General features: G+C 54.2%; 4 protein-coding genes across 4 annotated transcripts; 2 read left to right on the plus strand and 2 right to left on the minus strand.

Annotated features, from left to right (window-relative positions):
* Positions 1-145: 145 nt before the first annotated feature.
* Positions 146-469, plus strand: VOLCADRAFT_95194 (uncharacterized protein; the record flags this gene model as incomplete). The annotated part of the gene is made up of 1 exon (XM_002954308.1): positions 146-469. The coding sequence occupies one exon, from the start codon at positions 146-148 to the stop codon at positions 467-469; it is 324 nt and encodes a 107-aa protein (XP_002954354.1).
* A 1,822-nt stretch (positions 470-2,291) lies between these two features.
* Positions 2,292-3,048, minus strand: VOLCADRAFT_37858 (uncharacterized protein; the record flags this gene model as incomplete). Its single annotated transcript, XM_002954381.1, has 3 exons — positions 2,292-2,386; positions 2,465-2,525; positions 2,908-3,048. Coding segments are annotated over 3 exons (297 nt in total), but the record flags the coding sequence as incomplete, so codon positions are not given.
* A 256-nt stretch (positions 3,049-3,304) lies between these two features.
* Positions 3,305-6,844, plus strand: VOLCADRAFT_121301 (uncharacterized protein; the record flags this gene model as incomplete). The annotated part of the gene is made up of 6 exons (XM_002954309.1): positions 3,305-3,477; positions 3,549-3,600; positions 3,970-4,032; positions 4,185-4,407; positions 4,561-4,720; positions 6,545-6,844. Exons 1-6 carry the CDS (start codon positions 3,412-3,414, stop codon positions 6,842-6,844), a joined length of 864 nt encoding a protein of 287 aa, XP_002954355.1. The 5' UTR covers positions 3,305-3,411.
* Positions 6,845-9,349: 2,505 nt separating this feature from the next.
* Positions 9,350-12,481, minus strand: VOLCADRAFT_95196 (uncharacterized protein; the record flags this gene model as incomplete). The annotated part of the gene is made up of 6 exons (XM_002954382.1): positions 9,350-9,787; positions 10,630-10,808; positions 11,011-11,164; positions 11,525-11,656; positions 11,883-11,998; positions 12,277-12,481. The coding sequence occupies 6 exons, from the start codon at positions 12,479-12,481 to the stop codon at positions 9,350-9,352; spliced, it is 1,224 nt and encodes a 407-aa protein (XP_002954428.1).
* Positions 12,482-13,197: the final 716 nt, after the last annotated feature.

Consider the following 13,197-nt stretch of genomic DNA (forward strand, 5'->3'; position numbering starts at 1 on the left):
ACCCCAACCCCAACCCACATACATACACACGCACCATGCGCGGACTTTAAATCTCCGCTTCCCCTCCTACACCCGCACTCCCCAGGCAGGTCTGTTCGAAGCACATACATACATACATATATACATACATAAACACATACACACAATGACGGGCATACGCATCGGCAATATGGGCCCCGTCCTCGCCACCGCCGCCATCACCGCTGCCGGCACGGCTGCCGTACCCCGCGTGACGGCCGGCGTCGCCGCCGCCGCAGCGGAGGCAGCAGCAGCAGCGGCGGCGGCGGCAGCGGCGGCGATCGCCTCCGTCAACGTGGGTCCCTTCCACCAGGGCAAGCGGGCGGCGGCCGGCTCGGCAAGGTTGTCGCCCGTCAGTGCGGAGACCGGAACGAAGGTGGCGGACGGACACTGCAAATCGAAACGAAGAGCCGAGCGGCGGCGGCGGAGGACGTCGGGTGCCGTACAGTGAGGCAGGTTTATTAGGGTTTTTTAGAGTTTTCTTTTCTTTCTGAGGGTTTGTTTATTTTTGAGAGATGATAGGGTACCTGAGGACACCATCCCGCCTAGTTCCGGAGCTGAAGCGTTTTTAAAAAGAAAAAAAGCGTTTTTGATTTATTAAAACTCTTCCCCTCATGCAGCTTCAGTAATATGTTTATCATGTACATCGAGGTGCCTTGACAAAACCACCCTAAACACACACAACCCCGGGCCCTATCTCCCCCCCCCCCTAAAACTCGCCTCCCCCCTTTTAAGAGAGGTCCGAGATGTAAATATTTGTGCTGTGGTGGAGTGCTGGCCAGCTAAAACACTATCAGGAGTTCTAATTTTTCGTTCCAAGGTAATCAAAATCCAATCAACCTTGAGAGCCTCAGACGTTTTAGGAAGCGGTTGATTTAAGGTGATGAGAGATGAAGAAAATGAAGACCGAGAATGCGGTTTTCGCACCGTATGCGTGTGTGCGCACATACATACACACATACATATACACGTACCTGGCGCTTCGTAAGTTTCCGTACAATTTCCACTGCGTCTTTGAAGCGTTGCTCGGCCAAGTCCGGGTCAGCCTCAACCGCCGCGTCAAGGTGGTTGATTGCAACTACCTTGGTTTTCCAGGAGATCGAACCGGGACGAATGACCGTTGGAAGTTGGTCAGGTTAATGACGGTTGTTAACGGGTAAACCTGCTTTGCAAGAGATTGGTTTGGGATTCGCGCAAACTTCTCTGCCCTAGGTGGGGTTGAGATAACGCACGTGTCTGTCTGTCTGTATATCTGTCTGTATGTATGTGTGTTTTGGACAGGATCAATGCACTCACGATACAAACCTCTTAGGAAAGAGGAGGCCATAAGGCCCAGGAGGTGCTTTCCCCCTCAATCCCTCAACACCATAAATGAAAATGAAAAGAAAAGGGGGTGAAAAGGAAACGGGGTTTGGGAGGTGGTGTGTGGGGTTCAAGTCAAGTGCGAAGCTGTGTAGAGCCAAGAAAATTTGAACGAAACGAGGGGTTTCGGAGCCAATGACATCCTCCAGCTCCTCTCATCACAGCGCTCCTCCCGCCAAGCACTTTGGAATTGTGTGCACCAGTGTTGCACCCACCATCAATCGCTGGTTGGCAAGTGTGGCGACCAGGGTGGCGATGTCACGAATCTCGGACCTGACGGCGGGGGACTCGAGAACCGCCGGACGACTGTCGACCACCAGTACGGCAATGTCCGCCTGTCGTACAGGTAGTACCGCGCATGGATGTTGTTGTCCTTGTGTAGTGTGTGTGAGTGTGTGTGCCTGTGTATGTGTGTCTGTGCGTGTGTGTCTGTGCGTATGCGTGTGTGTGTGTCTGTGCGTATGTATATCCGTGCGTATGTGTGCCCGTGCGTATGTGTGTCTGTGCGGGGAGGGATGTTGGCGGTCATGCAACATGCATACACATGCATGCGCATCATGTCCAGGGAAGGGGGTGGAGGGGGGAATGGAGGGGCGAAGTGGTTACCTGCATACACACACACACACACACAAAGATGCACACACATACCGGTACATTCATCTGACCATAACTACCACTACCATTCATCTGACCATGTAATGATCGCACACCGAAACACGCACACACCGAAACACACATACATACACTGAGTCGGGGTCAGGAGCACGCAAGGCTAACCGACTTGTGCTGTGTGCTCCCGACCCTTGCGCTGTGTTTCGGCTTCGGCCCCCGGCTCTCGCGGCCCACAGTGTAATCTAAGTCATACATACATGCATGCATACATACATGTATACATACATACACTCAACACATGCCTGCGTTATCCCTGCAATGGTACTCCTCAGGTAGTCCCGGTGACCGGGGGTATCGATCAGAGTCAGCACCACATCTGTATTCCCGCCATTCCCTCGAGGGGCCGCTCCAGGACTGCTGCTGGCGGTGGTTGTAGCGGTTGCGAAGATAGTTGAAGAAGGTAGTTGCACACGGTTGAGTTTCAGGTCCAGGGTCATAGACCGGTCTCGTTCCAAGCGGGAGCGATCCAGGACCTGACCCACAACAATAACAACAACAACGATGACGAACGACAGCAGCAGTAGCAGAAGCGGTAGCAGCAGAAGCAGTAGCAGCAGTAGCAGAAGCGGTAGCAGTAGCAGCAGAAGCGGTAGCAGTAAGAAGCAGAAGCGGGAGCAGTAGCAGCAGTGTTTCGCGTGTGGGGGGTGGATGTACGACCGCTCGGAGCCCAGAGTTCAGTTCCCCCCCACCCCTAATCCGCAGGGCCACGGGAAAAAGGGGAACTTCTTCCTTAAGTGGGAGCACATGTACCGTGCCGTGTCGTGGCGAGCGTACGGCATAGTACAGCCCGGGGACACCAGATGGCTACAGCTGAGGCATCTTCCTCTTGTTGTGCGAGCGTGGTGTTCCTCTTACCCATGCATACCGCGAAGTGGGGCGATTGCTGGTTTCTCTTTCAACCCGCATCAGAATCCGCTTCTCCAGTCCGCCAAATTTGACCAATATATGACCCGCTGCCGTGCTCTTCCCAGATTGATGATGACCCACGAAAACAACTGTGGCATGCGGTTGCGGGTCTGTAGAAGCCGGTGTCGGCGCTGTCATGGCGATGGGCTGACAACTCTTCGGCGCCTATCGACACTTGCTCACATGGATTGGCTCCCTAAACGCATCCGCATAGCATCGTTGGTAGGATTGCTTGCAGTAGGACGCGGGCGCCCAAATTTTTTAGACGATGCACGGCAATACGAATTTTCTCTGCTTGCTTGTCCGCATAAAATGCCGGCCATCGGCATAAACCTCCAAGTGTGCTCGCTGTAGCAACATTGTAATGCAGCACGTTCATTGAAAGGGTGGCGCGGAAACATAGCTTCGATCTAGGTGCTGCCGTTGGGCTTGAAGGTTGGCCTCCTCTTGAACATGGGCTCTCGAATCTACGTTGGCAACCTTCCTGCGGACATTGCAGAACGGGATGTGCGTGATGAGGTAAGTAGAGGCTTTGGCACGTTGCGATGCTGACATCCTGTTTGACCCCACTTGCCACCGGAACGGCGCAGTTTGAGCGATTTGGCCGTGTGAGGACAATATGGGTTGCCCGCAAACCGCCTGGTACGTTTGTGTCTAGGCTACGTGCTGTTAGCGGCACGGGAGCAGGCTAGCTTAGCGGCTTCATGCGGTTCCGCTGTTGCACTGCTATTGCGCCACATTTGCTGTGCTATCAACTGATTTTTCCAAGATTTCTATTTTGAGTTAGGTAGGTCCCCCCAAGCGGTTGTCTGACGCGTGGCGGCCGCCTTGGAATAACTCCCAGAAAAGATGCGGCAGTCAGTGCCTTACACCTGTTGTTGCCATTGTCGCTACGTCGTGTGAATGTGGCGGAGACGGACAGGGAGCCTCCACTGTGCTCTTTGCCAATGGGATATGAGGTCTCGTAGCCGTTAGTAAAACAGACGCCTGTTACCCTTCCATTTTAAGCAGGTTTCGCATTTTTGGAGATGGAGGACGACCGGGACGCATCTGACGCTGTTCGTAAGCTGGATGGTAAGCGTTCCGACGTTTACTGCATCGCAAGTCGCCGTCGCCTAATATCATTGCAGACGTGTACATACATACATAAGAAGGCTCTTCAGTTGGGTCATTCTTCTTCTTCTAGCCGTTTTTCCTCTAAGCATGTGCCTCTAACCTCCTCGCAGGCTTCCAGGGTTGGCGTGTGGAGTTCAGTCGGCGTGCCGACCGGGGGCCGCCGCCGCGCGGCGGCATGGGTGGCATGGGTGGCCCGATGGGTCGGGAGCTACGATGCTACGAATGTGGCGAGATTGGGCACATCGCTCGCGATTGCCGTAGTATGCGGGGCGGCGGCATGGGGGGAGGCCGCGGGGGCATGGCACCACCACGTGGTCGCAGCCGCAGTCGCAGGTGAGCTCAATAAATAATTGAAATCACCATTTCGCCATGTCTGTATCCGCAAGTCGCAACCTATAACCTCTCCTAACGCAATATTTATCGCGGGTTTGTTTTTATGAACTGCAGTCCCGTGCGGCGCAGCCGGAGCCCCTCGTACGACCGCAGGCGCTCGCCCAGGTACGAGACTCGGCTCCGTGTTCACGCGAATGTACTGCTGTCCGTATCAACCACAAAGTTGCCTAATTGGTTTGTAGCACTAAGTCAATTTACGCGCTCCTCCGCTTTGACTCGGTGTGCAGCCCGCCAAGGCGCCGGGACGAGGGCCGTGAGCGCGACCGAAGCCGGAGCCGCAGCCGGGATTGAAGACTGTCGACGACGGAGATGGCCGTGTGGATTAAAGTTCGGGCTTTTCCTAGGCTCTGTAGCAAGGCGAACTCCACAGCTTGGGCTTCCGTCCTGCAGTTTGAGAGTTTGTGTTTCGGGCATGCATAATATGCAAACGCGGCTGTTTGTGGGTGGCGACGGGCATGGGGGGGGTGCTATTGGCATGGCCTGCGTTTCCCGAACTGGGTTCAGGTATGGTCCAAGCAAGGGAATATGCCCTTTCGTGTGAATGGACGTGCATGACGACGGAGTATGGGACGTAATCGGATTGACGCGCGGATGGATTTTCGTGGTATGAATATAGTATGAATACGCGTATTGATTTGAGTTTTTTGTGTTGTTGGACATGTTTGGCTGCGAATGTGGTTACTATTTGGTTACGGTTTGAAGGGGTTTTGCATGTGCGGTGGCGGAGGGCGTTCCTGTGCACATATTTTGGATGCAACTGAGCAGTGCACGTTGCGGCCCCTTCCCTCCACAGGGGGTGCCGTCTGATGCATCGATGCGCCTCTCTCCGCTTCGCTTCGCGTCGCTTCACTTCACTCCTGTCTGCACGCCTGCTGCGTCTGCGCCTTTGGCTTCCCTGTGGATTGCTGATGGGTGGTCTTCTGTGGAAAAATTCAACTACCAACTGCTGCATCTGCTTCTGCTGCGACCGTGGGCTGCTGTCGACGTGCACGCGACCCTGCCGAACGCCCTCCCTGCACGTCAAAACTGTCTGCTTTGGACGTTTCTGCGCCCGTCGGGTCGGCTCTTGACGAAACTCACTACTGTGGATGGTCGTCGATTTTGGTGCGTGTAGTTTGTTCGTATGCCATCCGAGCTCCCCCTGTCCTTAAAGGTTACCAGACTACACAGGTGAGAAATTGCAGGATCGACTTGGACTTCGAAGCCATGGGAGCTGCCTGGCCTTTGGTGCTGCCCCCTGATTGTATAGGCACCCGTACGTCTTAGTGGTGCACATGTTTAATGGTTGCATGTTTGTAACAAGTTACAAAAATGATCCACTTTGTCCGTCCGTTCCGTGTTGAGGAGCTTCGTCACATCAGACTGCGCATTTTTATCTGGCAGTACCAAGTGGTTGCAGAAATGACGTAGAAGTAGCAAAGCAACGAATTCAGACGTTGTCCAGATGCAAAGTTGTACTTCACAGCTTCAAAGGAAGTTCAAATGTCAACAGTCAAGTACAGCGCGGGCAGAAGTAGATTGATCATATGACACTTACCGTTGCCTTCCCAAAATAAACGTGAAAGCTGTCAGCATTTATTTTAACATCTGACTAACTGCGCGAACATTCGTGTTTTCCGTGCTTCATGGTCAACTGTTTCTGCAGAGTCATTTCGTGGACTCAAATAACTTACGTGTCGTGAATTATAAACTTCTCATAATTGCTTTATGCTTAAAAAATGGAGCGTGGACGCCAGTCACGGAGCGTTTCCAGGCAAGGGACAATCCTGCGCACCCGGATCGACCACTTCTGTAGGAAGTTTGCAAAGTCATAGCTACTAAATCAACATGCAGGTCACGTAGTCGTCGCGATGATCGACGTCGTGAGTCCCTGCATAGTTCCCATGAGTCCTTGGCCGGTAACCTAAGCCCTGGACGCAGTCACGGCCATCGGCGCGAGGGTTTCTTCAAGAGTCTTTTTGGGAGGCGCGATAAACACCATGAAGTGCAAACCCAGCAGCAGTATCAGCAGGTTCCAGGGGACATCAGCCCGCAACCTCGACCTCCACCACCGACGTCGTCATCCCCCGGCTCTAAGTTGAAGTCGTTCTTCAGTGGAGGTTCTCCGCAAGGCAGGACATCTCAAAATATCAGCCCTGCAGCAGCCCGCGGCGCAGCAGAGGAGCTGCAGGTGAAGGAACTGCAACACCGTGTGCAGCTTCTCACTGCGCAGGTGGAGGGCTACGAGAAGGTCAAACAACAGCTTCAGGCGGAGCAGCGCGCCGCTCAGGACTGGAAAGAGAAGTGGAACTACCAAAACTTTAAGCTCAACGTCATGGTGGACATGCTAGTCCTGCGAGTTCTAGAACTGGAGCAGCCAAGTGTGTCGCAGCTGTGATGACGGTCACACCACGAATGGATTAACTAATGAGCCACGTTCTATAGCCCTGCTGCGTAATCCTGCTGCACCTCTTGTGCTGATACCAAAGATGGGCGTCACCAGGAAATGCGAGTGCTTGCCGGAGCGGACCTGGAGTCGTACACAGGTGATGGAAAAAGGGGTTGCTATGATTGGCTCTAGGGATATGTGCAGGAGGCAGTACAAGGGCCGGAGAAGTGGACGCAGACGCAAATATCCAGATGCGAGACATGGCTGGCGGCATAGCACGTGTATAAAGTACGGTGCCTGCCTGTACCCCCTCGCCTCCGGGGTTTCCTGCAAGCATTGCAGTGCAATGGGTTCGGAAGGGCCGGGACGGCTGAGAAAATTGAGAGTTCTTGGCAATTCACTAGCTACGGCGACTCGCGAGCGATGGCTCCCGGATTGGAGCGTTATGAGTTACATACATGGAGGTTTATGATATGGCTGGGGAACAACAGACCGTATGACGTCAGCAGGGGCATTGGGAAAGAGCGTGTACACCACGGATAGTACACCCCAACGGATGGGTCATAGGTGTGCTGGCACACAGGGCTTGTGGGGTGGCAGTACTGTTAAGACGGTGGTGTGTGGGACGAGTGCCGACCCGGATATACCCATTTTGATGTACATGTGAATCTATTGCATTCCTATCTATTGCACTGCGGACGTGGCATTTGTTGTGTGTCACGACCATTGTGTCATGGCCATGCATCGATATCAGCACGGAGATGATGAAAATATTCAACATCGGAAAGCGCGCCCTGCTTTTGGCGCATTGCGTGTCGGTGCTGCTGGTGTTGGCTTTGGGTGGTCTCAATTTGCAAGAGGAAGGGGGGTGCAAGTAAGTGTGTGCAAGAGGGCTTGGACCACAGACCACCGGTCCAGATACAGGTTGAGACGACGAAGACGCAGATGACGAAGGTGGGGGGGAGGAGGTCCCTGCGGCCCATGTTGCAAGCGGTCTCTATTCCTCTTCTTCTGTGTGTCTCTTCCAGCTGCTCTCGTCAATGTCGTTCCATCTTATCTGGGTGATCTAGTGAAAAAAACTGCTATGGGCAATCATCCTGTTCTTTCCTGCGCTGTCCGGCCCCTTCCTGCCCAGCGCTGAACCTGCCAAGGCGGTGTGCCGAGGTGCATGTGGTGGTGCCGGGGGTGCATACCGGTGTAACCTACCTCTCGTCTATGTTATGGTATGTGGTGGCGGGGTAGGCAGGCATTCACTGTCTGCCAGACGGGCAGATTCCCGGCAGATGCGCGCGGGTGATCACGTGTCTTTTTTGCGTCTTGCCTCGTTTTGTTGGAACTGACTTCCTCGAGGAGTATGTATGTATGTATATATGTATGTATACGTGTGTGCGTGTGTATTATTCATTTCGGGCACGCGTGTGGGGCCCCTCCCTATCTCACTGTGTGTTCTGGTGCATGCGTATGGAAGTTCATGACGGTTACGCGGCGCTAGCTGTGCAAGGGTGTCGATTGTAGCGGATGCGTGCGATTAGGGTTGTACGCTGTGGCAAGTTGTGCGGTTACCCCGTTTGGCGCCATCTGCGGAGGAGAACACTCTGGTAGTAGTGGACTTCCGGCGTTATCAGGACGGCAATATGTGGATGAATCCCCGGATCGGATGTGATGATGGCTATGGAAGGGTGAATAATGTGCGACCTGTGTGAGTGTCGCATTCGTGGCGCCGCCGCCTGGGAAGGAGGGAGTCTCTCACCAACGTAGGAAGGGCGATAATACTACAAGCGGGGGGGGGAACCCACAACCAACTGTCCGTCACATAGCCACTTATAATGATTGTAGTGACTATCCTTTGCTATGAAGCTGATGTCAGCCACCACCATGGTTCTCATCATCTCAACCTGGCCCCATCAAGAGCGACGATTTCGGAAATTGCTAGAAAAAACCGAATGAACGAAAAGCCTGCAACTATGAGTTCGGAACGAAGGGGTAACACCTATGTATACATAGCCCGGTACATGCTGCTGAGGGAGAAGTTCCCAATCCATGTGCCGCCACCACATGCGTACCACTTCTGAAGTCGGATGGGGTGACGGATTAGGGTGCCCCTCTAGCAGGGGAGAGCAGGGACTGCCCCGGGAAAGGGGGCCGCAGGCGAAGCTTAACCACCCTGTAACGACATACATACCGCACGCATGCAGCCACCAGACGCAAGTGCACGCCGAATGGCACATGGCCCGCTGCCGCTGCTGCACCTGCTGCAGCTGCTTCTTCCTTTCCAATCTGCGCTATCTGTCCCATCTGTCCGTGGTGCCTTTTACTGCACCACAGAGGCTCTCGTCACAGCGGCTGCCTCCTCTCATCCCGCTGCCACATCCTGACTCCTCAACCGCCAACGAACGGCGCAACGAAAAAAAGCCATGATGGCACAAAATCAAATCAAATCAAAACAAGATATTGTCTGCGTATCCATGCCTCGCCTCAGTAGCTGTGAAGAAGATCCAACCATACATACATACATCACCAGCTACCCGTCACCCCCACGCTCCTCACGCCAGTCCACCGGGCGCCTTCACGTTCCAGCCATGCCGTACGGAACTTCCGAAAGTCCGAAAGAACCGCCTCCGCATCCCACAATGCTCCCATACCCGCCCCCTCCCCCACACCCACCCGCACCTGCAACCCCATTTTTAACCCCAATTCAGCCCCAGGGCTATCGTCCCTGCAGCCGCCGTCGCCGCCGCCACTGCGACCACAGCACCTTCCAGACTCTTCCTCCCCATTCCCCCAATCGTCCCTTTCCGCGTCCTCCTTCGTGCGATGAAACCCCTCCGTCGGTGCCGCCGCCGCCGCCGCCGCCGCCGCCTTCTTCACCCACACTCGTTCCAGAAAGTGCAGGTCATCATCGCTGTCGAGTAACATTTGCAAACTGATTGTAACGGGGGTTTGCGGCGGCGGCTGCGGTTGCGGGCCCGCAGTGGTTGCTATGACGACGAAGTTGCCATTGCTGTTGTTGTTCTTATGATTGATGTCCTTGCTGTTGACAGTGGTGTGACTACTGTCCATGCCACTTCCGCTGCTACTGCTGCTACTGCTACTGCTGCTACTGCTGTTACTGCTGTTACTGCTACTGCTGCCAATTGTGAGACCCAGGCGCTCCGTGGTGTACGCGAACCTGGGCCCTATCTGCAGCAGCAAGTTCTTGGACAGAAATGGCGGGTACTCCAGAAGCTGTGTTGGGTATTGTGGCGGCAGTGGTATTGGTAATGGTGGTTGATTGGCGGTTGGGATGATGATGATGATCCCGATCGGGAGTTTTGCGGAGGCCAACAATGTTGAGGGGGCCGCGGGGAAGCGGGACGTGTGTGCGCTCGCGAGGTCTCAAGTGACAGAGAGAAAGGAGAGAGAGAGAGAGAGAGAGAGAGGATCCCCGCAGCAACATGGACGGGACGGGGGGGGGGGTATTCGACAGAGGGCTGCTGAGGCGCCATTCAGTGCATTTGGCTGGTGTAAGTGTGGCTGTGAGGGAGAGAGAGAAAGAGAGTGTGTGAGCGAATGTGACTGCAAGTGTGTGAGGACTGGGGTGGCTTTAGGCAGCAAGGTAAGAAACAAAAGCATACACATATACATACGCACATACACGTGTGGCTGTCCCCCTCCACAAATTCCCCTGGCGCCTTCACCCCTCTCCCTCAGAGGGTTCTTCACCAGGGTACCCAAAAATTTCGGTCGTGCCAGAAATCCTCTGAATAACCTTTCGTGGCCCTCCATCCCTATCCCCCTCCTTCCCCCCACATCACCTGCTCTCGTCCGCCCGCCATTTTCTCCGTCAGGAAGCGCCACTTGCGGCTCAGATTGGCGGTGGTGAATGAGAGCATTTCGGGGCATCCCTGGAGCACCAGCGCCGCCTGGCCCGCACTGAATCCGCAGTGGGAGGTTAGGAAAGACAGACGCAGGTGCACCTCGGACGGCAAATCCCCTGTGGAGATGGTTGAGGTGTGAGTGTGTGGGCGTGATGGGGAGTAATGATGATGATGATGATGGTGGAGATGATCACCACCGAGACCTAGTCGACCTTCGCCACCACGAGCTCTACGCTTTTTTCTACCGGTTATAGACATCATCCCCCCTCTCTTCCCCCCTCCCCTCTCCCCCTCGATTACCCCTCAAAACCCACTTACGGGTCAGCAGAGCTCCGTTCCGTAACAGCAACCTCCTCGCCACACCCCTCTCCAATCCAGCACTGCACAACAGCTCCAGGCAGGGTGCCAGATCTCTGACGGGATCCAGGGATAGCACCCGAGGACACCGACACAAGAAATCCCGTACATCCTCCTGTCGTACAGACACCGTACAGTATCGTACAAACCAAGCGTCAACATTACATACTTGATCTGAGGGTTAAAAAGTAAATTTACGTGTGTGCGCTGTGTCAGAGATTCATCGGTTGCGCAGAATGTAGCGGTTCGAGTACGGCAGCGTACGGCTGCGGGTGAGTTGGGGAGTTTGGGAAGAAAGGAAGAAAAACAGGCGTAGTAGTCGCAACACCGATTGATTTGTGACTCGTGTTTCGGCAAAGCATATAGGCCTCCATGCCATGTCATTGTGTTTAAGCGCAACAAAGCTAAATGTGCCATGCCTTTTCTCCGACATTTTTTTACATTTTTCCTGTCCTTGACTTCATCCCCGACGTACCTGTCCTAATCCCAGCCCTTGTCGTAAAAACTCAACGGCGGGCTCTAAGCCGGTGTGTACGTCACTGAGCAGCACTCCGGGGTTTCTTAGGATGACGGAAGACACCACGTCGCGAGGAGTCAAACCCAAGCTCTGGCAGCAGGAAATGGGGGGGAGGAGGAACGGGGGAGGAGGAGAATGGGGGAGGTGGAGAAGGCGGAGAATGGGGAAGCGGAGGACGAGGAGGCAGCGCGGGGCTATGGAAGGGGGACTTGCACAAGTGCGAGATTGGGTTCAAAAAGGGGGCCCCTGCCAGGAAGAAGAACATGGGCCGAGAGGAAACCTAAGGGCTTCCGTACCGTGCCATATTGTGCCGTACCTGCAGATACGCGATGGCGTTTCCCGCTTTGAAGAGGCTGCCAAGGGTGAACAGCTCGGGGAATGCCCCGAGGAGAGCGAAGAAGTCCTGTCGTGACATGCCATATGCCGTCAAGACTGCAAGGAGGGCGTTGCCGAGGAGAGAGGGAGGTGTTCATCTCGTCCGTGTCCAGAGCCTTCGCTTTCTCTAACCTGCCTTTCCTTCCGCCTAGGGACGTGGATGGCTTCAGGGAGGGGCACTGCGTAACTACCGCGATACTGTGTCGTATAATTCTTGGTGACACGCGACCAGCCTTCCCGCCATGGAAAGTAGACCACTACCAGGGCCCCTAGGTGGTAGAGTGTGCTAAATCCAAATTTGTTGATAATTAGGGTTGAAGCAGCTTGAGACTCACAGTCGAGCCACACGCCGAGGGGCACGCAAAGCAGCTGCGGATTGCTGAGCAGCAATGTTTTGAGGCGCTGTCTACTTGTGAGCGACGTTAAAGTAGCCAGCGCAGGCTCTGCGTTCCTGCTCAGACCGTTAATATCTCCAACACTGCGAAAGGTTTCAGCTGGTATGCCCAAGTCCTCCAGGTGCTCTCGAACACTTGCCGGCATTTGGAAGGGGGACGTCGATCGACAGACCAGGCGCAGACTGCCAGGTGGGTTTGCTACGGCTGGAATATTACATAGCCAACATGCATTCTGCGTTGAGGCTTTTCTCCATTGGAGCGGCCGGAGCCGGCTATGCCTGGATAGCGTTTGCGCGTGCATTAGCAACCCTAACTGGTAATCTGATCTTCACCGGCCTTCAACAACACGGCTGGCAAACCAAGTTTATAGATATCAAAACGCAAGAGTGCATTTTGTGGGAATACCTTAGTAAATTACAACTGATGCCCCTGCTGACTTCAATTCCATTTCCCAGCCTACGAAGATAGATGAGATATCGTCTGGCAACATTTCAATTTGCATAAGCAAAACATATTCCTTGCGGCTTACATGCTGAAAAATGCAAATGAAGGAATTAGTCGGTTGTTGCCGTTGCTTGTGCCACGGCTTGCGGCAGAGGAACGTCTGATGGCCAAGCCATGCGGAGAATGGATTAGTAAGGAGCTGCGAACATCAGTCCATTCGGTAATGTCATGTCGAACTACACAACTACTGCAGGGACGGAATTCCTGGAGATTCTGAACTAGAAGGGGCATTGGAAGCACACCTGCTGAATTTAATTGTAAATAGATTGTAACACATGGCGTGTGTAAACGTGAGAGTGCGGCAAAGCTGGAGCAGGGTGCTGCTGAGATCGCTTGCAGCAGTTAGTAGGTAGATCG

The sequence above is a fragment of the Volvox carteri genome, assembly GCF_000143455.1.
Source record: "Volvox carteri f. nagariensis unplaced genomic scaffold VOLCAscaffold_42, whole genome shotgun sequence".
Taxonomy (NCBI): Eukaryota; Viridiplantae; Chlorophyta; class Chlorophyceae; order Chlamydomonadales; family Volvocaceae; genus Volvox; species Volvox carteri.